The following is a 27,416-nucleotide window of genomic DNA, read 5'->3' on the forward strand; positions in this document are numbered from 1 at the left end:
TGAGAGGATGGGCTGGGGGTAGCACTACCGTATTTTCAAAATAAATAACACAACACTCAAAATACAAATCGTTTCCAGTATAGGACAAATGACACTCTAGCCTATTGAAGGTTTAGAAGGCTTTAGTTCTGTTCTAGTTTGTGGTAATTTCTGTTTGTTTTAAGTCAAACTTGATCATTCATTTTATTTTCTGCATGTTTTGGGGTTCTTTTATTCATTCATAGTAATCTATCTTTGTTCTAATTTTGAAGAAGTATGTTCCTTTTTTGAAAATATTTTCTTAGTTAATATTTTTGTGAAACAAAAGCCCGAAAGTCTAGGACGGATCCAACTATAGGTCCACGAATCATTATCCAACTTAGTCTCCAACGAAAAAGATATAATTGGTGTTTCGTTTCTCAATGATAGGAGATAAAACTTGCACAAATTGCCTTGCATGAGAAAAAAAGGTTGCTGCTAAAGATTGCTGTTGTAGGGAAGAGCCAACTTCAACGAGGAAGTCAATTATAGACTCAAATATAAATTTGTATGTATATAAATTTAAACAGGCTTTATAAGCTGTGGGTACAGCCTGTAGAGACTAGATTAATAAAATTAAAACTCCTATTAGTTATAATACTCTTGTTTTAAACCTTTAAGGTACATACTTAATTTAAAAAACCTGATTATCTCTGTAATAGCACATATAATTACAGGAAATAGACAAGATGTGTCTGCTCCAAGAGTATTTACACAATGGATGAGAAGCTACTCGTCATTTCAATTGGGGGAAATTGCTTTTCTTATATGTCCTGCAAATGGCAGCCCACATCCCAAATTCAGGTTTGTGTCGTTATATTTTTAATCATTTTATTGCTTGTTTATTTAAAGATGTTTCTAATGTTACTATCGATTCTTTCCTTAAAATTTCATTGAAAAGTAACCAATTTACGATTTTGTATCTGCAAAAGCAATCTGCTTGTGACCTAGAATGGTTACTTATCCTGTTTGCAGCATATTTATTTCAAATTTGAGGGTTAGTGTCCTTCACACCCGTGACTTTCTATCCTAGGGTACGCTTACCCTTGGGGGTACATAGTAATTTATTTACGAACGTGCAAAATATCATCGGGTGAAATGAAATGACTAAAAATTACATGCTTATTAAAAACATTAACCCATTAAATTTGGATAGAGAAAAAACATTTCTATAAAATGACACTTGCATTTCTTGGCTGTTTCAGACCTGTTGACATCATTAAATATAATAAGCAGAATCAAGTGGCTTATTTTAGAAGGTCCTAACTAATTTAACATTAATGGAAATATTTATTCTAGTTGTCAATGGTATTAGTCACATGAGCTTAGTACTACATTGCTGAACTTAAATTGTTCTTTTCCTAATCATAATGAAAAAAGCTCTTTTTAGAACAAATTAAAAAAAAAAATGCTTTTTTGTGACAAAAATTTGTGTCTATATCTGAAAATCTTGTTTAGAAATTTGAAAGCTCCTAAATCCTGTTTAGGCTGGGAAGGTATTAATAATAGAATACTAATTGCTCATTTTATGACTAAAATGTTCCGAGTATCAGTTATAGTAGTATATGCCCCTGTAGAACCGACTGACGGAGATACTAGTAACTCAGATGAATTTTACTTACAATTTTAAATAGACAGGGTCCCAGGTAGAAATATGATGTTTTTACTGGGAGATTTTAACGCCCAGGTCGGCAGAAATAGGGATAGATGGTAACTTAGCCTAGGTAAATTTGGTGTAGGAAAAGAAAACAGTAATGGATACAGACTTTTGCAATTTTGTAGGTATAACAATCTAGTTATAACCGATACGGTGTTTTGTCATAAAATGGCTCATAAGTTAACATGGTATTCACGTGATGGTAAGACAGCAAACCTTATTGATTATATTATTGTAAACCGAAGGCTAGCAGTATCAATACAAGATACTAGGGTATATAGGAGTGCCGTTATTGATGTTAAGAATAAAGATCACCACCTAGTAGTGTCAAGGGTTAATTTAAAGCTGAAATAGAGGAAGGGTAACTACCTTCCGGGAAGTTATGATGTGGGTAGACTCCAGGATAAGAATCTGAGAGAAAATTTCCAGGAACAGTTGAATACTAAACTTAAGAGTTTAAAATTTGATAATGTGGAAGATGGTTGGAATAATTTTAGAAAAATAATTTGTGAAGTTGCTGAAGGTGTCTTAGGGAAGAAAGCTAGAACTACAGCTAAAAATATTAGTGAAAAAGCTTTATGTTTCTCAGAAAGGACAAAGGACTTGTACAAAAATTACCTTAGTGATAGATCATATGAAAACAAAAGGAATGTAAAGAAAGTGGAGAAAGCATTAAAATATGAACTAAGGAAGTGTGAAATAGAGGCCATGGATGAAATTGCCGATGATCTGGAAGATACAGCTAGACGGCATAATAATAAAATATTGTACTGGCATGTTAAAAAATTGAGAGGGAGTAGTCAATGCGGACTTGGCCCAGTTAAAGATAGGAATGGGGCCGCAATTTGCGATAAGGAACAAACTAAAGAGAGATGGGTCAAACATTTTGAGAATTTGCTTAACCGAGATGGAGTTGAAGGAAGAGATATAGAGGACAATGAAAAAGTTTGTGATACCTTGGATGTGAAGGAAGATTTGTTTTGGGAAGAGGAATTAGCGACAGTACTAAGAAGATTAAAAAATAATAAGGCTCCAGGTACTGATATGGTGTTAAATGAGTTTCTTAATTATGATGGTTCTGAGGTTAGAAATAAGTTACTCAAGACTATAAATATGATTTTTGAAAAAAGGGAAGTACCTAACGATATTAAGAAAGCCTTGACTAAGCAACTTTATAAGAAAGGTGATAAAAGTGAGTGTGGTAGTTATCGAGGGATTAGTCTGGTCTCTGTAGGTAGTAAATTACTTAGTAATATGATACTTTTTAGACTGAGAGATGCTGTAGACAAAGTTTTAAGAGACGAACAGTGCTGTTTTAAAGAAGGTGGAGGGTGTGTCTACCAAATTTTCACTCTTAGATTAATAATTGAGAAGTGCCTGAGTTGTCAAACATCTTTGGTCCTCAGTTTTGTAGATTTTGAGCAAGCGTTCGATTCTGTTGATAGAAGAGCTTTAGTTAAGGGTTTATTCTTGTATGGTATTCCAGATAAATACATAAAAATGATTAGTGCTATGTACGAAAATAACATTGTTGCAGTTGAGGTAGGAAATGAGGTTAGCAGCTGGTTTTGTATTGAATAAGGAGTTAATCAGGGTTTTGTTCTATCCCCCTTTATATGGATTATTTTGATGGACTTTGTCTTTAGGAGCACAGGAAAGGCAATGGGAGACCACGGAATCAAATGGGGAGGAAAAAGTCTCCTGGATTTATATTATGCTGATGATTTAAGCATCCTAGATGAAAGTGTGAGCAAAATGAATGAAGTTTTAGAGGTTTTGCGAGTTCAATGTACTAGAATTGGTTTGAAAATTAATGTTTAGGAAGACTAAGTCACTATGAGTAGTAATAGGTGGAAATGAAATATTGAATTTGAGCCATTAAAATATTGATCAAGTGGACAGCTTCACTTACTTTGGTGGTGATATTAGTACAGCCGGTTGGATTTGTGAAGATCTTAAAAGTAGAATGGCCTAGGCTCAAGGTGTTTTTTCACAGTTGCAAAAAGTTTGGAAGAATAGGAAGATAAGTCTGCAAACCAAGATTAGAATATTAGAAGCTACCAAGGATGACAGTGAAACTACCAAGGATATTAGAAGTGATGACAGTGGTCAAATATGGCTTTGAAGCATGGGTGCTCCGAAAAGCGGATAAAGATTTGCTAGATGTTTTCCAGAGAAATTGCTTAAGGATTGTTCTGGGTACCCGGCTGACTGACCGTATTTCAAACAATAGGCCATACGAAAAACGTGGCTCAATTCCACTCTCTAGGGTTATAATGATAGGAAAGTTGAGATGGCTAGTGCAAGCTGTGCGGATGAAGGATGACATATTGCCGAAGATTGCTCTTTTCGGCCAACCGTCTAGGGCTAAACGGGAAGCAGGTCGTCCCTGTCTGGGGTGGGAGGACGTCATAAAGAAAGATTTGAAGGAAATGGGAACTTCATGGGCGGGCGTAAAAAGGAAGGCTTGGAATAGATTGGGAGGGAGGAGGAGCGTGTGTAGCTGTGTTGGCCTCAGGCGGCTTGGCGCTGCGATGAGCTGTTAGCAGTAGTATATCTGAAAAGAAGCCTTTGGAAATATAAAATTTCAATCATACTCAATTCTTTACAATTATTTCTCTTGGAGTTAAGATTTTCCAATCAAAGGCATTGTTTTAGTCTGGATAGTATATCTTTTGTAAATAGAATTTAAACAAAAAAGTCGTGAAAGGAATATTACTTTTAAGAGTAAATTTTCGTTTCCATACAAGTCTCATGTTGCCATTTTTGCTTTTTTCTAGTATTGGAGAAATTTTCGTTATCTCCAAAACATGAAAAAGCTGCATGAGGTATAGGAGAGGTCGGGGTTGAACTGGACAAAATTCGCCGATCACAAATATTTCGTTTGTTTATGAATGCAAAACCAAAATTTGATGTTCTCTACATTCATCTCAAAATAGGGAATGCTTGTGATTTTTTTTCAGATTTTTCACTCTTCAAATTTCCTCAAAATCTGCATCTATAATTTTGATCAAGGTGTCCGGACCAACCCTACCTAGTGGGGTTGGTTCGGACACGCTGGGGTTTGAACTGGACAAGCTAAAGAAATTGCCAAAAATCTACCGACGGTCTTGTATAAACAGTAAATTTGTCCATAAAACAGTTTTTTTTTTTTTTTTTTTTTTTACTTCGGATACAGTTTTACATAATTATAAAAAATATAAGCTTGCTTGATTAAGACATATTATATGGTGAAAAATCAAATTCAAAGCGAAAGTTTTGAGGTACTCCGCTGGTTCATCCACACGGAAAAGGTTTTGGTAGACTTTGGAGAATATCAGAAAAATCCACAATTGCAACATCTTCTGCCTCGTGGAAGACAAATCTTTCGCTGTTCCTGCGCAAGAAACTAATCACAGCTTCACTCTCTGCAATCTCCTGCATTAAGTCAACATAGGAGCCGGTTGAATTTTTTAGCTGGAACTTGACAAGGAGGCAATCTCCTACTGACAAGGAAGTTGGGCCAAATGGCAGGTCACCATTATTGTCGTCTTCAGCAAGATGCAAAGATTCATCAGATGAATCATCCAGCTGGAGGTCTACCACGGGCGTCTCCTTAGGTGGCTTATTATATCCCTTGTGACGCCTTTTTGCCTCAATTTCTTCCTTTTCTGAAGTATCAGCGAGTATCCTGGTTCTGCCTGTTTTGCGGCGCTTACGAAAGCTTGCGTGAACGTTTCCCATAAGCGGGAAAGGGATAATCATTTCTGGGGCTTTTCTTGCAAACTTACCTTTCAGGTTGGTGGTTGATGACCTGGAAGCAGAACTGGGGTCAGTATATTGTCCAGGAGTAGAGATATCATCGTTGGCTCAAGACTGGCAAATTTTTTCAAGTTCCAAGGCTGCTGCCTTAGCCTGATTTGAGCTTACTGGATCTTGAATAAGTCGATCCGTCACTTCGGACGGGAGTAAATCTACCTCACTGAACACACTTATTCAAGCCTTTTTGTAAGAGGAAGTGATGTTTGCCGATAAAAACTTCTCTAGGTAAGGTGTAAGACAAAACTCAGCTTCCTCATGGATAGACACCCTTCGTCCAGGGTTGAACTGGAGCCATTCATTTAACTTTAGCTTGAGACCGCTCTTGAAAGGAGCATGAACTCCGATATCTAAGGGTTGGAGTCGGTGGAAACAATGTGCTGGGAAAGTTAGAAGAATAATACCGTTTTCCTTGCAGAAAGAAATACATCTTGGATCAAGGTGAGTTTCGTGATTGTCAAGCTAAAGAAGATGAGGATTGTCTTTTGAAAAGCGGCAATGCTTCCAAAAGTGTTGTAGAGCCAACAAAAAATTTTCGCCGTTTACCTAACCCTATAAGTGTTAATTAACCCATAAGTGCAAGGGGTATTATTGTTACCTGGTCCAATATCTGCTGGTCATAATTTCAATAAGGGCATTTATTTTAAATCATCCGAGTATTTACTATGAAAGCAGAGGTTGCAAATACTGATGCTACCCCTGGGCTTTAAGAGCATATTTATGCCTCCGTATTCATATGCATGGATACTGGTGGGGGAGGGGCGGGGGGCTAAAATTTAACTTTCTTACGATTGGCATAAAATATTGAAACGATAGATTATTACATAAATAGATAACATATCATATATGAATAAGATTCCAAAACACAAGCATATAGCCAGTAACCCTTTTTTCAAAAACACATAGTTTTTGGAGAAACGGTGATTGAGAAACAGATCAGAAACCCGTGACCATTTTAGTACCTTTTTTTGCTGCAAAATAATTATAACTAAACTATCTTGAAAAAAAGAATTCATTGTTAATTTCTTTTCTAACCGCTCCAAATATTTTTATTTTAGTAATTTTAGAACTATTTATCTGGTATCTCCGTTTCACAGAAAGTATTTTTACCCCGAGTGTCATGTTTCTTGTGTATTGTTACATGTAACATTACTTTCAAATATTACGAAATATTAGATCTGTTTTGAAGCTGTCTTATTCAAACTATCTAGCTGCCCTCCCATTCGTCTCCTTGTGCCTGTAGGGATTCACAGTGGTTTGGTCTAAAATTTGACCAACTTATTGTATTTTTCTTTTTTTCCAAATGCAATTGTAGTGTTTTGAACTCTCTCAACAGGAACGCAAAACGATCTTTATGGTGCTACGGAATAATATTTGATGTTTTTAAGTTGTGTAGTTTATGTTACAAAATTAAAAGCAAATTAAATATTTAATTATAAATTTACGGTTAAACTTCTGTCATTGTGACAATTTCTCTTCTTGAAAAACTTTTCAAATAGTTCGTGGTAACTAAGTAAGGAGCGACCCGGCTCAATAGTAACCGAAACTCTAAAAAACAGAATTTTGGTACCAGTAGATACATCAAAAGAATTGGATTTTTATGCTGATTTAAAATATGTAGGTTTCATCAAACTGAAACTCAAAAAAAGCAGAAATTAACATAAGTTGGGCTCAAAAACCCTGTGCCTTCCCAAGGCCAGAACATAATTTGCACTTTACCGAAAAAAATATAAATGTTTTTAATTTTATAACTTTAATAAATCAAAAAATATTAACATTTTGATTACTAAGCATCAGTATCAGTATATTAAACTGACAAAGCACATTCATTTGCATTTTTTTCAGTAAAGTGCAAATTAGGTTCTGGCCTTGCGAAGGCATAGGGGTTTTGAGCCAAACTCATGTTAATTTCTGCTCGTTTTTGAGTTTGACTCGTTTATTTATTGTAATTTCTTTTCGTTCTGGGTTTTATTTATATATCGATTCTGATTTTTGTTAGCTTTACGATTGTTAGATTATTTGATTTTATTTTGGCTCATTTTTTGTTTAATGGAGTTCTTTTCTTTTCTTTGAAAACTAATTTTGTGGAAAAAGTTTTTTTTTAATTAATTTCTATTCGTTTTATATTGATATCGTCTTTTCAGGTAAAAAGAAAATAATACTTCAAATCTTTTCGTTTTTTAAAGACTTTATAGTTTGGCCTGCTATTTGTATGCTGGAGAGAAAATTTCAGCAATTTTTAATAAAATATACCCTTTTAAAAATCTTGACACACATATCAGTGTTTAATTTAGTTTCATAGCTCCTCTAATTAACCTGAAATGAATAAATTAATACCAATCGCAAAAAAAATTTTTTTACTGTTATTGATTGCTTAGATACACTTTCACTTTCTTGATTTTGGTTAAATTTTAAAAGCAGAAGTAGCCCCGAAAGTTTGAACATAATACCGTCAGTCGTTCTTGGGATACTGCTGAGATGCCTTATTGGGAATTAGCATTAACACAGTGTATTTGGATTTAATCTTACGGCAATATTTAGTTTTTAAACATAATGGAAAAATGGGAGGATGGGCCTGAGAGGGGGATTAGTTGCGCTCCAATCACTTTTGAATAATAAAAAGGGCATCAGCCCTTTCTATTTTCAATTGAATGAGCCCTTTTCGAAGTTCCTACGACAACTCCTTCAAAACGAAGTGCACTGGTCTAAACAACATTAACAACAACAAAAAAATAATACATTATACCTACATCGATCTTTACTATAGAAATGTCGAGCCTTCCAATCACTTTCGACTATTAAAAAGGGCACTAGGCCTTTCGATTTCCAATCGAATGAGCCCTTTTTGAGTTTCTACGACAACGCTTTCTATAAACATATTATATGTCCCCAGGGCATAAATTACAACCCTTACCCTAAGGACTGTTAAGGTGGTTGTCATCCTCTAAGACCTAATTTCCAGAAAATTCAACTTGTTCAACGTTAAACAAAATGGCTATCTTAAAATTTTGATTGGATATGTTTGGGGAAATGGTGGGCGCAAGAGGGGCGTTAGACGGTCTCCAATCACTTTCAACCATTAAAAAAGGCACTAACCCTTTCAATTTCCAATCAAATGAGCCCTTTTAAGTTTCTACGACAACGCTTTCGATAAAAACCTTGTATGCCCCCAGGGCATAACTTACAACCCTTGCCCTGAGGACTAGGGGGGTTGTCATCCTCAAAAATTTCTACTACGTTGAACAAAATGGCTATCTGAGAATTTTGATTGGATGTGTTTGGGGGAATGTTAGGCGAATCCAATCAATTTCGACTATTAAAAAGGCCACTAGCCCTCTCAATTTCCTTTTGAATGAACCCTTTTTGGAGTTTTTACTACAACTCTATCTATAAAACCTTATATGTCCCCAGGGCATAACTTAAAACCTTTGTCCTGGGGGCTCTGGGAGGTTTTTCATCCTTAAGTACATAATTTGCGGAAATTTCAACTACGTTGAACAAAATGACTATCTCTGACTTTGATTGAATGTTTTTGGGAAAATGGTGGGCGTGAGAGGGGGGTTAATTACTCTCCACTCGCATTCGACTATTAAAAAAGGCAATTTCAATTTCCAATCAATTGAGCCTTTTTTGAAATTTCTACAACTACTTTCTATATATACCTCATATGCCCCCAGGGCATAACTTACAACCCTTGCACTGAGGGCTCTGAGGGGATTATCATCCTGAAAGACATAATTTCCAGAACTTTCAAGTACGTTGAACAAAATTGATATCTCAAAACTTTTATTGGATGTGTTTTGGAAAATGGTGGGCGTGAGAGGGGGGCTAGTTGCCCTCCAATCACTTTCGACTATTAAAAAAGGGCACTAGCCCTTTCAATTTTCAATTGAATGAGTCCTTTTTGAAGTTTCTACGACATCGCTTTCTATTAAAACCGTATATGCCCCCAGGGCATAACTTACAACACTTGCCCTTAGGGCTGCGTGGGGAGGGGTTGTCATCCTTAAAGACCTAATTTTCAAAACTTTCAACTACGTTGAATAAAATGGCTATCTAAAAATTTTGATTGGATGTCTTTGGGGAAAAGATGGGCGTGAGAGGGGGGTCAGTTGCCCTCACATGACTTTCGACTATTAAAAAGGGCTCTAGCCCTTCGAATTTACAGTCGAATGGGCGCTTTTTCAAGTTTCTACAACAAACATTTCAATAAAAACCTTATATGCCCCAGGGCATAACTTATAACCCTTGCCCTGAAGACTGTGGAGGGAGTGTCCTGCTCAACGATATAATTTCCTGAACTTTCAATTGCCTTGAATAAAATATCCATCTCAAAATATCGACTGGATTTGTTACGGATAAAGATGGGCGTGGAAGGGATTTTAGTTGCCATCCAATCACTTTTGACTATTAAAAAGGGCACTAGCCATTTCAATTTCCAATCGAATGAGCCCTTTTTGAAGTTTCTACGACACTGCGTTCTATAAAAACCTTATATGACCCCTGGGCATAACTTACAACCCTTGCCCTGAGTGCAGTGGCGGGGGGTTGTCATCCTTAAAGACCTAATTTCCAGAACTTTCAACTACGTTGAACAAAATGGCTATCTTACAACTTTAATTGGATGTCTTAGGGGAAAAGGTGGGCGTGAGAGGATGGTTAGTTGCCTTCCAATCCCTTTCGACTATTAAAAAGGACACTAGCCCTTTGAATTTCCAATCGAATGAGCCTTTTTTGAAGTTTCTACGACAAAGCTTTCAATAAAAACTTTATATCCCCCCATCGCATAACTTATAACCCTTGCCCTGAGGGCTATGGGGGAGTGTCCTCCTCAAAAGCATAATTTCTATCTGGAAATCAACTACGCTGAGCAAAATAGCAATCCAAAAATTTTGATTAGATGTGTTTGGGGAACTGGTGGGCGTGGAAGGGGTGTTAGTTGCCTTCTAATCACTTTCGACTTTTAAAAAAGGCACAAGCCACTCCAATTTCCAATTGAATGAGCCCTTTTCGAAGTTTCTACGACAACTTCTTCGATACGAAGTGCCCTGGTCTAAAGGAAAAAAAATAATAAATAATACATTGTGTCAACATTGTTCTTATATGCCCCAAGGGCGTAATTTAAAACCCTTGCCCTGAGGGTTGTGGGGGAATAACCTCCTTAAAAACTTAATTTCTATCTGGAAATCAACTACGCTCAACAAAATGGATATCTCAAAGTTGTGATTGGGTGTGTTTGGGGAAATGGGGGCATGGAAGGGGTGTTAGTTGCCTTTCAACCACTTTCGACTATTAAAAAGGGCACAAGCCATTCCAATTTCCAATCGAATGAGCCCTGTTCGAAGTTTCTACGACAACTCCTTCAATACAAAGTGCCCTGGTATGGAAGAAGAAAAAAAAATAATAGTAATATATTGTGCCAACATCGTTCTTTACTTATGCAGCGCGATTGCACTGCCTATGATGTATTCAAGGAAGGAAGTCAAGCTTTTGTTTTCTCTAGTGAATTAAATGTATTCGTTCTCTCCGTTTCCTCATTTTGCATGAAAGAAACAGTAGTTTTGATGAATTTAATATATTGCGTAATTCGGAGATAAAATTCGCTACATCAAAGGGCAGCAGGGCTGGTAATTATCGGAATATTTCTCCAATATCCTTGGAATGTCGATCTTGAATGTCGGATCCTGAGAAAAATTATTGATGTTTAGAATTAACCTCTAACCGTACTAATAAGCATATATAAAATTATTTTTAATATCTAAGGATTATCTGGTACTACCGTATTATATGGTACACACTCGATAAATTTTAATTACGAAGATGAGACAGTAGCCGGTTTTCACGTTCTTTATACCAGACAATTAGCTTCTGTTTGTAGCTAAATTTTAATTAAATATTTAGCTGGTATTTTAATAGTTTCTTAAATATGGTGGCTCTGAGGTTAGAAATAAGTTACTGAAGATTATGAATATAATTTTTGAGAAAGGGAAAGTACCTAACGATTTTAGGAAAACCTTAATTAAGCCACTTTATAAGAAAGATTATAAAAGTGAGTGTGGTAATTATCGAGGCATTAGTCTGGTCTCTGTAGATTGCAAATTACTTAGTCATATGATAATTTTTAGACTGAGTGATGCTATAGACAAAGTTTTAAGAGAAGAACAGTGCGGTTTTAGAAAAGTTAGAGGATGTGTCGAACAAATTTTCGCTCTTAAATTAATAATTAAGAAGGGCCTGAGTTGTCAAACACCTTTGGTCCTCAGTTTTATTGATTATAAGCAAGCGTTCGATTCTAGGGATAGAAGAGCTTTATTAAAGGTTTTATCCATGTATGGTATTTATAATAATACCCCATTCCACGCTGCAGTGCAGTGTCTTTAGATTGAAAAGGTTTTCGGGTAAAGTTGGTAAAGGTGTCAATCAGTTTGTTTACACTAACACTGACTTACATTCCACTTTATCTCTGGACGAAATATTTTAGAACCCTCCTCCATTCACTCGATGATACTTCTATAAAAAGCACTATTAATTTAAGCATTAAGTGTTTTCAGATAGTTTTGAGCTAAAAACTCAAATAAGCTTATTGCACAAACTTTTCAAAAGGGACATAGCTTCAAGAGACAAATTTTTCCTGGCAAGCGAACGATCTGCTTTGGACTTATCAGTCATTGCTGTCAACACGGATAGTGTTGTGATCATTACCAGTGCTATTAACTCTTACCTTGAAAGAAATTTCGCTTGATTGAGAATATTGATTATTTCCTAGGTTAAAACTAAAAATTTACAATTGGTTTAAAAACGTACTGTAAATAAGATGTACAAAAAGTGTTTTGGAAATGTACAAAAAGTAGCTTTCATGTTCCTGAAGAAGGGGAGAAGTTTACCAATTTAATTTTTTCAATGAATATACAAAATAAAAATTCAATAAAGTATCCCTTAAAATATTTTCTTTTAAAATCTAAGGGGACAAAGAATCAAAGGAGGGGGGTTACCCATTCTCCAATTTAAACCGTTAATACCTGGCTTCTCTATAATCAAAAATTAACTCAATTTGACAGCTTCTACCATTTTTGTAGTTAGAATATTTCTAACTAGCAGCTGTTCATAATGCCATTGAAAAATAACACACTCTTTCTTGTAACTATAGATTGTATTCAAGCATTAAGTTAGGGAGGAAGATGGTTGTGTAAAATGTTAAAATGGAAGGGATAAGAAAATAGGATAAAAGACAAATGTCGAGAAAAACATTTCCTGAATAAAGGGTAGTAATAATTTTATCAAACGTATCTGGTTAAATAATGTTCAAAATATTTTGTAAAACATTCATCAACGAAACAAACAGCAGTATCCTATTTAACTACTGGTTTAAAATCTATGATTTGAAGAAAGTGGCTTTTTAGTATAGGATTTCAGGAAGAGGGTGGGAACTGAAGTACTTCGATAATGAAGTGCCTATATTATCAAGTTTTATTTTTAAATAACTTCTTATAATCTTTACCACCTTTCCTTTTCAAAATAGTATTTACGTATGTTTAGACCATCTGCACCATTATCCTTCTTTCTAGATGTCTATCTAATTTATAACTGAACAAAACCCAAATGCTCTCTGTCTGTAGCGTGTTATATAATGTTATGTCTATTTGTTAGCATAACAAGAGAACAATCGAAAAATAAAAATTTTCGTGTTATTATGTTTTTACTCCTCGTTACACGAATACTTGTAAAAAAAAATATCGGAAATTGTTCCTTTTTTACAGGGAAACAGATATCTAACGAGCAAGCTGATTCTTTAACATTGAATTTTAAAAAAGGCACTACTTCTAAAAAAAAGTAGTGAAAAAGTACTTCTTTTAACAAAAAGTACTAAACTCGCAGAAAGTACTCAAAAAGTTCCCCTTTGATTAAAAAGTATTAAAACAGTACTTTGGTACTCCTCGTGGCAACCCTGGATATATTTTTGGCCTTTGTCTATCTCGAAGATTATTTGCAAGGCATTTTTGGATTAATGGGATAAAATTGGATTATTGGGTAAGAAATATGCTTGCTTTGGTCCCGGCCATCCTCATGGGACGTTTCGGGGCCACTCCTCTTGCTTGCTCATGCGCAAGGTCTCAGTACATTCCTCGTCTGGTGCGATACGTGATAATTGGGCTATCTTGACGTTGTCAAAGTGGAAGTTCTCCATTCATCGTTTTCATGGTCTGCCTCGTGGACGAAGGCAATGGAGGGATCCTTCAAGGGAAATTTTCGGGAGGCGTCTCGGCTCCATTCGCTTGACGTGGCCAAACCAGCGCAGTTGTTGTTTCTTGATTTTACTGAGAATGGTTTCAGTTCAGTGGACTGGAGCCTTTTATGTACTTCCACATTTGTGGTTTGGTCAGTGTATTTGATTCTAGCAATGCGCCGGAGGCATTTCATCTCAAAAGCTAGTAGTTTTCTCTCGTCTTCAGTTTTCAGGGTCCATGTTTCGCATCTATAAATAACTATGGGGATTACTAAACTGTTGAATAGGCACAAATTGAGTTTGTTGGATAGGTTGGCACTTTTCCAGAGGTTACCTAGTCTTTGGAAGATAGAGCTAGCAAGTGCAAGTCGATATTTCACGTCAGAGCTATGGTAGAGTTGACTAGCACATCAATATCATCAGTGTAGGCAAGATTATCTATTAGCAGCCATCCTATTGTTGCACCATATTCCAACTGTATCAGTGACAGAGCTGTATTTAGAAAGAGGTTGAATGGATGTGGTGATAAGATGAAACACTGGGGAACTCCTGAAGAAGTTTTGAATTCAAATCTGACCGGTAGGAAAATTGCATTTATTAAATGTTTCAAAGTAAGAAATCGAATCCTTTCAACCAATCCAAGCGTCAGTGCTTTGACTTGTCGAAATACGTATACGGATTCTATTCTTAAAAGTTACTATGTTATTATTTTGTTTGTTTTTTTCCCATGAAAATTTGTCTTTCAGCGAGATACATTTATCTTACTGCACATGCATATGCTCGTTTTTGTTGAAAGAGAAAAATGTCTCACAATAGAAGCAAAAACTTTTTGCGATTGATGTTAAAAGTCTAATTTTTTGGTTTTACTTGGTAATATAATGGGCAGTCAGAACAAAATTGTGTAATGTTAATTATTATCGGTGCTTGTTAATTAAAGGAAACACACTCAAGAATCTAACCTTAAGATCTAGCCTTAGGTTAGATCTGACAAAACCGGTTTCATAGCCACAAAGACAAGTGACGGGTGACAGAATGCATTGGACTTATATAATTTGGGCTATTATTTTGCACATTAGGGGGTGGGGTAAAGTATAGCGGTTCTGCAAGCAAACTGTGTTAGCTACAATTGTTCTGCATATTATGAAGTAATAATTGTTTTCTAAGTTTATGCTGTCCAAATATTTTATCCACACCCCCAACTCCTCCCCCCTAATGTGCAAACATATCGCCCAAATTATATAAGTCCAATCTATTCTGTCCCCCGTCAATTGTCTCTATGGCTATAAACTGGTTTTCTCATATCTAACCTAAGCGTAATTCTTGAGTGTGTTTCCTTTAATTAACAAGTATCCAATTGTTTTTATCAATTATTACAAGATATACTTTGAAAATTGTCATCAAAATAAGAGGAATATCAAAAATTTATAACCTAATTTCAATAATAAAAAAGTCTTTTGTTTCTTCACATTTAAATGTGTCTCTTGTCTTGTCTTTCTTGATACTAACAATCAAAAAATTTTCTCCAGTTCCTTGTTTGGTTTAAGTATTAATAAATGAATTAAAGTGTCTTATTTTGTGTTCCAGGTGGGGCTTACGATCCTCAAATGGGCCTGTGGAAGAAGTTCTTAATAGCTCTCGTCTCAGTGTGAACAATGGAATAATTTATTTCAAACCCATCCTTTTACAAGACAAGGGACGCTACGTCTGTTCTGCCGCAAATAATTTTGGCGAAGACAGTACAGAAATCAACGTAGTAGTTGAAGATCGATTTTTTGTTACTATTTCTCCAAACAGGAAAGAGGTTCGTGATCAACAATCTGTTTCTTTCGAGTGTCAAACTAGCATACCAGCTGACAATATCTTCTGGATTAAAAATGGTGAGACCCTTAAAAGTGAAAGAACGGTCCAAATCAACGGGACGTCATTAACGATAAAAAAGGTAACAACGAATGATGTTGGAATATATCAATGCGTGGCAGAAATTGACGGAACAGTTGAGCAGGCTGCAGCTGCCTTATTGTTGAAAGGTATACTTTCTTGTTTTAGCTAAAGTCTAGACTCTGTGGCAAGACCAACTGAACAATTTTTAAATTTTTGCACGTCTAGGTAACAAATTTCAAGTAAAACATTAGTCACTTGAGTATTAAAACTGTAGTGACGCCTTGTAAGTGGATTTTCAACTAAACAATCTGTCGAGTGAAACATCACATAGTTTTTTAGTGACACTGGTATATTATAAAGTTCTTTCTTCTTAATTTTATTAGCTTGCAGCTTCATTCGCAACTCTTTTCTTGGTATAGATAGGGATATTATGAATATATATTTTCTTGTTGTTATGTCCAAAGAGTATGAATAGCTTACAAGAGTGGAAACTGGCGCTATTGTCGGCTAAAAACGCCATCAAGCAATTAGTGACACTTGACATTTTTTCAAGCTTTGTAATTGTTTCTCTGTCAGGAACTAAGTAATCAGAGACTAAGTACTATACTAATTTTACCAACTACACAAATAAAATTAGTTATTCGTATTATTATACTAAGAAATTCCGAGTGTCGCCAAACGCTAGATGGCGTTAAGGCTTTATGTCGACACTAGTGCCAGTTCTCTCTCTTGTAAGTTACCTATACTCTTTGGTTATGCTTTTTAATTTCATTTGTAATCTGTCATTTCGTTGATTTTTATCGTTTAATTTGATGCTATACTCTTACAAGTGAAATTCCGTCCTTACCCAGAAATTCTGAAGTCCATGTTTGGTAATATATAATTTTAGAACTTTCTCCCTTATTTCCCATTAAAGCTTTCTCCTGAAATGCGTAAATTATCCGAATAATGAATTCTAGTTAGCATCTTTCCGTCAGAATATAAGCTTGATTTCTTCTCAGTTTTGTTATTGATTGTAGAAAATTTGATGAAAATATGAGCTGGAACTGAACGCTTGGTTTAAGTTAAACTACAAAAAAGTTGATTATATAGCTCGTAGATGACATAAACTTTCTTTGAAAAACGAGAAAGACGATCTTTGACTATCTGTCATCTTTCATCCGCAGAACGTGTCATAGCACAATATATTCTAATCTTGGTTGGTAGGCTTGTCTTCATATTCTTCCAAACCTTTTTCAGCTGTGAATAAACACCTTGGGCCTTGGCTACTCTGCTTTTAGTATCATTACTGCATCCATCATATTTACTAATAATACTAACTACGACAGTATTCCCTTGATCGATCTTCACGTTACCTAGCATCATCTCTCCCAGTAATATCGCCTAACCTTAACTTATTTCCAGTGTAAGCAACTTACTCTTCTTATCATAAATTTGCAATCCTATTTTGCTCCCCCCCCCCCAGCTCTCAAAACCTACAAAAAATCATTCATTTTGCTAACATTTTTATCTAGGATGCTCAGATCACCAGCATAATCTAAGTCTAGGATAATTTTGCTTTCTCATTTGATTCTCCAATATCCCTTAGGACAAAGTCTAAAAACGATCCGTCAGAACATGGATAGAACGCAACTCTGCTTTACTCTTGATTCAATAAAAAACCAGTTACTAACCACATTTCCTACCTTAACCGCAGCAATGTTATTCTCCTACATAACACTAATCACTTTAATGTGTTTATCTGGTAAACCATACAGAAATATCACCTTCATTGAAGCTCCTTTATCGGCAGAATGAAACGCTTGCTCATGGTCTATAACGCTAAAGACTAAGGGTTCTGATGGCTCAGGCACTTCTCAATAACTAATCTAGGAGTAAAAGTTTGTTCAACGGATTGCCTTCCCCCTTCTGAAAGCGCACTGTTCTTCTCTTAAAACTTTGCCTAGAGCATCTGAAAGTCTAAAAAGTATCATCCTTCTTAGCAATTTGCTTCCTACGAAACCAAGCTAATGCCTTTATAATTACCACACTCATTCTTATCACCTTTCGTATAGAAGAGTTTAATTTTTTAAAATTATAAAATCGCTAGGTACTTCTCCTTTTAAAAATCATGTTCATAATTTTTAAGTAACTTATATATAACTTCACAGCCACCATATTTTAAAACTCATTTACCACGCCATAAGCACCTGAGGTCTTATTGTTTTTTTAATTTCTACTGTATATTGCAAAAATATTTGTATATATTTTAACAAGGGATAACAACAATTTCAAAACCTTTAATAGAAAAGAAAAAGTTTGAAGCTTAGTAGAAATCGTAAGAAATCGGACTTGCTGTAATAATCAAATCTCTTAGGATAAACCTTAGTATGAAATAGATTTAATTACGTAAAGACCATAAAACTAGTAATTTATATGTTTGTATATATTTTAACAAGGGATTACAAAAATTCAAAAACCTTAAAAAATAAAACCAAAAGTTTGAAGATTAGAAAAAAGTCTTGTTAGAAACCGGACTTGCTGTAATAATCAATATTTTTGAATAGACTGCAGTATGAAAACATATTTAATTACGAAAAAAGCGAAAACATGGTAATTACAAAAACATTTGTATATATTTCAACAAGGGATTACAACAATTCAAAAACCTTGAAAAGCTTAGTAGAAAGCGGACATGCTCTAATAATCAAATATCTTTGAATAGATTTCAGTATGAAAAGACATTTAATTGAGTAAAGAGCAAAAAAACTGGTAATTGCAAAAATATTTATATATGTTTTAACAAGGGATTACAACAGCTCAAAAATCTTAAAAAATAAAACCAAAGTTTGAAGCTTAGTAGAAATTGTCGTTAGAAATTGGATTTTCTTTAATAGTCAAATATCTTTGAAAAGACACAGTATTGAAAGACATTAAATTTCCTTTTATTTTCATATGATCTGTTACTCAAATACTTATTGTTCAAGCCCCTCCTCTTCTCTACTAAATTAAAGCACTTTCCTCCCTAAGACACCATCCGCTACTTCACAAATATTTTTCTAAATTTTTCCGTCAATCTTATATGTTGTCCAGTTTTAGAATATTCAGTTTAATATCCAATTGTTCCTGGAAGTTTCTCTCAAATGCTTATCCTGGATTCTACCAACATTATAATTTACATTAATATAGTTACCCTTCCTAAATTACATCTTTAGATTGACCCTAGACACTACTAGATAGTGACATTTTCTTTGGCACTCCTATATGCCCTGATATTTTGTTTCTATCCTGCTAGTCTACTACTACTACTAACGAATTACTCCAGCACCAAGCTGCCTGAGGCCAGTAAAACTACACACGCTCCTCCCCATCCCAATCTCTTTAAAGCCTCCTTCATTATACCCTTCTAGGAATTTCACATTTCCCTTAAATATTTCTCTATGACATCCTCACACTCCAAGCGCGGATGACCTGCCTTCCGTTTAGCCCTAAACGGTTGGCCAAAAATGACAATCTTCGGCAATCTGTCATCCTTCATCCGCAGAACGTGCCCTATTCATCTCAACCTTTCTCTCATTCTAGCCCTAGAAAGCGAGATTGAACGACACTTTTCGTACAGCTCACAGCTACAACACAGCCTAGTGTTTACAACACAGCCTACTGTTGCCTGAAATACGGTCAGTCAGCCAGGTGCCCAGAACAATCTGTAGGCAATTTCTGTGGAAAACATCTAGAAAATCTTCATCCGCTTTTCGGGTGCCTAGGCTTCAGAAACATATTTCATTACTGTCATCCCAAATTCTAATCTTGGTTTGCAGACTTATCTGTCTATTCTTCAAAACTGTTCTTAACTGTGTAAAAACACCTTGAGCCTTGGCTATGCTAATTTTAACTTCTTCACTGCTAGTCTTCTGTCTACAATAACACAATAAGTAAGGTTAATCAACATATGGGCTATTTTTAAACAAATACTGTATTGGTTATAACTAGATCGTTATGCCTAAGAAATTGCAGCTGTCAATAACCACAACTATTTTCTTTTACTACACCAAATATAATCAGGCTAGGACACCATCTATCCTAATTTCTACCAATATGCGTATTAAATCTCCTATTAAAAATACCGTATTTATGCTTTGGATCATGTTTACTTGTTCATGTGGCTGCAAGTAAAATTAGTCTGAATCACTAATATCTCCATTGGCCAGTTCTGCATGGGGGGGGGGATACTGCTGTGACAGATACCTTGTAAATTTTAGTTATCAATGAGCAAGTAGCACTCTTTTATATGTGCCTCCTCAGCCTAAGCAAAACTAAGAAGCTTCCTAATTCATCACGAGTCCTACTCCCTATTTATGTACCCCATCGTTCCTGCCTGAGTAAATAATTTTCATATCGCATAGTTTCATGTTTCCTACCCTGGATTTGAATCTCCTAACAAGTCCAGTTCAAAACGTCTGAACTTATGTGTCAAAATGTCAATACGATGGATGTTTTTTTAATGTTGTAACATTCCAAGTTGCATCTTTCATAATATCGAAATCATCGAAATTATTATGTTCTCAGGAAAAGTAATGGGTCCCAAACAAATGAAAGACAGGGACCAACACATCTTTTCAAGTCTACACGAAGCGCTTAAGCCGGCTTAGAACCAGACTGCAAGAAGTCCCTGGGGCCACTAGTATGAATGGAAACCTTCTGTAATCCTGGACCCATTTTGGTCACAACGTGGTTTTCCACGTTTGGCGAAACTCTTCTATCAACAACAGTGAAAATAATCACTATTATAAGTTTGGACCTATTGAGTTATTGGACATAATAGCTGGTAGACTCTATTTAAAATTGATTGTTGTCACTCAGCTTGGCTGCTAGAAAAAGGGGCTCTGATGCGCCAAGTTTTTGCAATCTGTCGTTTTTTCGTAATCCATAGCTATTCGAAAAAAATAAATGAGTGTATATTTGTTTATCGCGTAATGAAACCTCACTTTGGATTGACATCCATCATAGCAGTTATATCCTGTTGCATATAATACTCTCAGACAGGCTATGTATATTTTGATAAACTTTGGATTTAACCAGAGCCTGCGAGTCACTTCGGTCCTAGATGGTGCATATTCTGAAACAATTTACCCTCAACAGTGTTTATGTTCCATTAAACCAGCAGTTATTTTGGCATATTGGGGCATAAACGTACCTAAAAAACATGTTTTGTTAAAGCCCACAAAAGAAAGTATAAAATCGAAGATAATAGCCTTAATGGCCTCCATTTTGAGGGCAAAAATCCTGTTCAACTGATTTAGTTCTTACGTAAATATAAAATTCCTTAATTTGGTTCAAAACCTTTCCTCTCATAAATCTTGAATTAAGATCTAAACTGTATATCAATATCCCATACTGATCAGTATGATAAACTTTTAAACGAAGTTTCCTACCGAGAAAACGAGGTGATTGGAATTTTATGTCTCTTGCTAATAATATGGTGGATACAGCTTTAATAGATAAGAACTTGCAGCAACAAATCGGAAAATGTTTATAAATAGTTTTTACATAAATTACTTTGCGTCTAATATGGACAAAACTTTATAATTCATGTATCGATTTTTTGCATTGTTCATGAGTAGAGATGGCAGTATATTAACAAAATTTCATAGAATCAAGAACCTTGAGGTTCTCTGAAGAGCCTATTCATACACGCAACACCAATGTAAAACTTTACAACATTGCATGATACCAATTCCTCTAATTCTATATGAGAGGAAATGTGGGATTGATATGTTAAACCAAAGGTAATTAAAGAACGATATGCTCATTTGTTTGAAAATGTACAGGTGTTTTTTTTACCAGATTGTGATTTATAGTTTCTTTCAGATTTCCCTCCAGAGTTTGAATCTGTTTTCACCAACATGCTGGTTCACCCTGGAGCTTCAGTATCTCTGAAATGTTCATCTATAGGCAATCCTTCACCTGAGATATTCTGGTACTTCAATGATGGTCCAATTGAGGGAAGGTTTTATAACCGGCTTGTTATTGCGTCTTTCAGGAATAAGAGTGGTATCATTACTAGCTACATAAATATTACATTTGCTCAAATTGAAGATGGTGGGGAATATTCCTGTGTTGCAGAAAATGGCTTTGGGCGGATAGTACATAAAGCAGCTTTGAACGTATTAGGTAAAAATGTTTTTTGTTCACTTTTAATATTTCTGAAGGTTAAATAATTAAGCTTTTGGTCAAAAATTTACCAAAGACTTACCCAAACTTCACTCCTGTGATAAATGTCTTTGCTCTGTTGAAGATGGTGTTTAATATTTTGGTACTGCTGAAAATGGCTCTGGACAAAAGTTAAACAAAGCAGCTCTTATAGTATTGATTAACAATAATTTTCTTGGACTAATTGGCTAACTACCTTTCCTCAAATTAGAGATGGGGTGAATATTTTTCTGCTGGAAATGACTTTGTACAATAAGTACACAACACACATTTGAACGTATATGATTTAAGCATTTTTTGTTCACCTCTAACGGTTCTGAGGTTAAAAAATTACGTTTTGGGTTGGAAACTTGCCTAAGACTTACAAAATTTAGGGTTAATTGTCCTTGCTCAATTGAAGATGGCAGTTAATATTTTACTACTTCTGGAAAGGGCTTTGGATAAAGATTAAATAAAGCAGCTTTGATTGTATTGGGGACTACAGTTTTTTTTTTCGTCTCCGAAAGTTTTGTGGGATAAAACGTTAAGTTGGGGGTTAAAATAATCCCATGGCTTTAGCCAAAACTCAAATTCATTTGGCTTATGGGCGGATTTTGTTGCTTAAATTGGAGATACCAATGAATATTCCTGTGTTGCTGGAATTGGTTTTGGATAAAAAGTACACAAACCCGTTTTGAACTTATTAAGTATAGGAAATTTTTCCCTTCATACAGCTCTGAGGGTTTAATAATTAAGTTTTGGGTTAAAAATTAACCCAAAACTTAACTGAAGGGTTAAATACTTGCTAGAATGATTTCACAAATAAAAGTTTTGGACTTCCATAATTTCTTTGAAACAGACTTTCACAGGTACTATATGGTATTAAAAAAAAACTAAACGTTTTTTTTATAATTTCTTGTTCTTAATTCATGTTTTATCTTCTTGTTTTTTTTTGTAAGGTGGTTTGTACACCCAGTTTCTAAATTCACTATCGCTATAAATCCGCAATAATTCTATATTTTGCTATAATTCGCTATAAGTTTGCTATAATAGACAGTTTCTAAACGGCCTATTCGAAAGGAATGTGTGTTTAATTCGAACATCATATTCTGTTTGTTTATAAAACGCTAGAAATAGTAGTCTAAAAGGCTAATAACGAATAAACGTAATTTAAGGAAAGGAAAAAACAAGCTTTATTGATGCGATCGTTAAAATATGGTGCAAACGTTGTTTCATGTCAGCAACACCTCAAAAAGTCTGAAAACACCTCCCTTACATTTCTCCTAAAATATCCCTTTCTTTTATTATGAGAAACTTTACAGACACTAAATTCGTTTTAATTTATGATCAAGGAATTTTTTCCTCAACATCATCTTTCTCTAAGTAATATTGCCTTGATCAGAAATTATAAAAAAACTTTTAAATCTGCTTTTAAAGTGTTATAAATATGACAAGCATGACAGTTTCAAGAGAGTTGATAGAACACTGATAGGCTGTTGAGATGACCCGAGGATTTAATATTATGAGACCCCTATCAACTATTGTTTTCAGCAGGATTAATTATGGTTCTTGAATAAATACTAAAGAAATAAATGTTGAAGTGTACGAATATAATAGGTCAAATAAGAAGCTCTTGACATTGGTTGTGATCTTCTGTCAATTGTTTAATAAGATAAACCACTTAAATATACGAATATAGCCTATACATGAACTGAAGACTATTTAAGACAAGCTAATAAAATATACGAGTACCTATATTGTACTAAAATATTCTAAATTTATACAGTAAATACTAGAGTAAGAATATCAAACTAAACTACCATTATAAAAGTTTTAATTCTAACTTGTTAAAAGCCTCTATTCAATACGGATACCACTCATTGATAAAAATATAATTTAATCTCTGTGTAATTTATGAGGTCCCAAAAAGCAATTCTGGAGCCTTAATTCTCGGATATTAGCACATTGGGGTATTTGTTAGGAAATGGAGTTGGGACTTTTTTGCTGGTCTTACTTTTCTGATATTCCTATTTTTAATTTTGTTGTTGCATTGTTATATTATGAATTGTTACATTTTTTATCAGATTTGATTTTATTGCGCTTTTCATTTTAGTTCTGAAAAAAAAAAAAAATTTCTCGTTAGCTTTCCATACCTGCATCTCCTTTTCGTGGTACAAACTGGTTTGTTGAATAAAATTAGTCTAGACAGGATTAAAAAAGCTCTTATGCGACAAGAACTTCAACGCATCATGATCCCACGTAAAGAGAGAATCTTGAAGTATAGTGGAAAGTTTCCTTTATATTTATCGTTTCTCAAAGGTTTTCACTGGTCTAATAATCTGTATTTGTAAATGAATTTCCTCTCATATGTTCCCGGGCGAGAACTTTAAGAGATTACGGTAGAACAAGATAAAAATAGAGCTTTTATGGAATTGCCGGAGCCCTTCATATTTACATTTATTTAGTGCTTACCGTTCTCCAGGAAGAGGATTTTAAGAAACGCCAAATAAAAATTTTATTCATAAAATAGGACTGAAAGAAGCAAAGCGTCAAAAGTAATTTCAAAGGCATAGGGAGACTAAGAAACTTCCTTTCGAATGATTCAATCAATTACTTTCAATATTTATTGAGTCTCACACTATTTAGAAGTCACGGTTTTGCCCAAAAGGTGTAATTTTACCTTTTGGAGAAAAAAACCTAACCACATTCCATGTCTAAAAACTGTCACAGTAACATAAATAAATGTCTTTGCATCGCTGCAGCCAGGGTTACCACCTGGTTTCTTTACCATATTTTATACAAATGAGGAGGAAGTAAAATTACCCCCCCCCCCAGATGTGGAAAAATACCTTTAGATTAGTGTTTTGTTTTTTCTCAAGCGAGAAATATCCTTGAAATTTTAATAAATGTCTTGTCGCATCTTTATGCAGAGACGAAAACAAAATACTTGCTTCCTCCCTGTATTTTCCTTAATTGGTACCCTTGGCCTGTCCCCCGATTTTCGGAAATTGGTTATCGGTGATGAACCGAAATATTTCCTTTTTCTTTCTTTTTTTCCCCTGTCTCATTAAAACCCAAGTTTTCTCCCCAACAAACTTAGAAAATGTCGTATTTTTGAACTAGTATAATAACCAGGACACAAGCGACAATTTTAGAAATGACCATTTCTATATTTTCATGGAAAAAATTTCATATTTGGAATCAGCATAATAAGCCGCTGATATATCTATTGGTATCAAAATTTTGTTTTTTTAGAATTATCGTTACTATTGAGCCGTGTCACTTCATTGTTACAGTTCGTTACCACAAACTGGTTGTAATCAAACAGTTCGTGGCAACGAACTGTAAGTAAGGAGCGACCCGGCTTAATAGCAACCGAAACTCTAAAAAAACGGAATTTTGAAACCAATAGATGCAACAAAAGAGTCAGATTTTTATGCTGATTTTAAATATAAAAGTTTCATCATATTTAGTTTTACCCATCAAAAGTTACGCGCCTGAGTAAATATGCCTTATTTTCGAAAAAAGGGAAAACACCCCATAAATGTCATAGAACATTAATGAAAATTCACACCATCAGATTCAGCGTATCAGGGAACCCTATTAAAGTAATTTCAAGCTCCTATCTGCAAAAATGTGAAATTTTGTATTTTTTGCCAGGAGAAAGATCACAGATGCGTCTTTATTTGTCTTTTTTTTGTTTGTTTTTTCCCAGGGGTGATCATATCTACTCAGTTGTCCTAGAAAATCGCGGGAGGACTCATTCAAACTGAAATTGAAGTTTTAGTGCTCTTTTTAAGTGACCAAAAAATGAAGGGCAACCAGGCCCCCTCCCACGCTCTTTTTGTCCTCAAAGTCACCCGATCAAAATTTTTGGATAGTCATTTTGTTCAGCATGGTCGAAAAACACAATAACTATGTATTTGAAGATGACTTAATCCCAAACAGTCCCCGGGGGAAGGTCTGCAAGTTATGATTTTTGCCCAATTCTTACAAGTAGTGTGTAATTAGCGAATTCAAGGGGATATATTTGAAACCTGTCTGTAACATACGCTGTTTGACGGATGATTACCCAAAAGTTGTCAAATAGGTTTATAGCCTGTAGCTTACAGGTATCTTAGATCTCGTCCAGTATTGCATACATTATTACAGGTATCAAAGGTAATTCATTTGCATAAAGGTAACTCGATTTGCAAAAAGTTATCCCATTTGCATAACTCTGGTCTGAATGATCTTAATTGATGATTTTAATAATAGGATGGAATAGAGGACAATACAATTCTCAATTTTTTAATTGGATCGTATGGAAGTGGTAGATCGCTTACCAACTACAGGTAAGTCTGAGGGGTTGGTAAGTCTTACGCAGTGTGACATAAATGTTAGAATAACGTTATATATATAAGTCTGTGAAAACGGTTAGTGGTGACAAGGTGATCATGCGACTTGACATAGCTTTCACTTCTTGGCTGTGTTTTCTATAATGCAAAAGTGCCAATTAAGGAGTGTGGGCGATATAAAATATTATTTAGCATTGGAGTATGCTAAAAATTGAAACTAATAGAGGCGTAGGCGCCCAGAAAAGAGGCGATCTTGTGACTTGAACTAGCTTTACTTCTTGGCTTTGGTCTGTATAATGCACAAGTATCAATTGAGATTGGTTTGCAATATAAAATGTTCCTTCGCATTGAATTACGATAATATGTTGAAACTAATATAGCCACGGTTACCAAAGAAACTCTCGTGACTTCACCCAGCTTTCACTTATAGGCTGTGGTCGCTATAATACACAAATGTATAATGAGGATGGGGCATTCTAAAATATTCAATAGCAATGTAGTATGCTAAAAGTTAAAACTAATAATTTTGTAGATACTAAGAAAATAATATTAATATAGAAATTCAGAACAATCCTTAGAAATCTTTAGAAATCAACTTGTGAGATGGTTATGGATTTGAACCATAAAGGACTGTACATCAATGACCCTAACAACCAAGGACCACAGCCTCCATAGCCCCCCCAAATTTTTGGCCCCTACCCCCATTTTTGTTTATACTTTTTTCGAAGTTTAATTTTTATTGAACTCTTTTATTTTTATCTTTATTATATAGTAATTTTTTCAACTTTCTTTTACATGTCTTAGAATGACTTAAAATATGCTTAAAGCCAAAAAATCACATTTAATATTTTCAAAATACAAAATGAGAATGGCATTGATATGTTAGTCATGAATTTTACTATTAGAAAAATAATGTTTGTAGTGACACTTTTTTTTCTGACTTGGAATTTTTGGGACGTTGAACATTTTTCAACTTTTTTTTATTTTTTAAAAATATATTGATTCTCGAAATAAGATGGAAATAAGCAATTTTCATATTTTGTATCATAGGAATTTTGTCAACTTTTTCTTACATGTCTTAAAATGACATGATACATGCTTTAAAAATCACATTTAATGTTTTCAAAATACAAAATGAGAATTTCATAGACATATTAGTCGTGACTTTTACTATTAGAAAAATATTGTTTGTAGTAGCTCTTTTCTTCTTTTTTTACTTAGAATTTTTCGGACTTAGAAATTATCCAACTTTTATTTTTTCTTCTAGCATTAAATGAATTTTACAACATATCACAGAATGAAGAAACTAGTCAAAGGGATCAAAATCCATGCT

The 27,416-nt window shown here is 34.7% G+C and overlaps 1 protein-coding gene across 1 annotated transcript in view; it reads left to right on the top strand.

Annotated features, from left to right (window-relative positions):
* Positions 1-27,416, top strand: part of LOC148956330 (cell adhesion molecule Dscam2-like) — a gene marked incomplete at its 3' end in the record, with an annotated part of 359,181 nt that overhangs the window by 121,463 nt on the left and 210,302 nt on the right. The window contains exons 7-9 of the mRNA XM_089090400.1: positions 696-822; positions 15,282-15,724; positions 21,426-21,728. Of these exons, the coding sequence (XP_088946526.1) occupies positions 696-822; positions 15,282-15,724; positions 21,426-21,728 (873 nt within the window). The remainder of the gene's footprint in view (positions 1-695; positions 823-15,281; positions 15,725-21,425; positions 21,729-27,416) is intronic.

This window comes from Artemia sp. Qi Xiang Cuo, chromosome 1 (assembly GCF_049724085.1).
Source record: "Artemia sp. Qi Xiang Cuo chromosome 1, ASM4972408v1, whole genome shotgun sequence".
NCBI lineage: Eukaryota > Metazoa > Arthropoda > Branchiopoda > Anostraca > Artemiidae > Artemia > Artemia sp. Qi Xiang Cuo.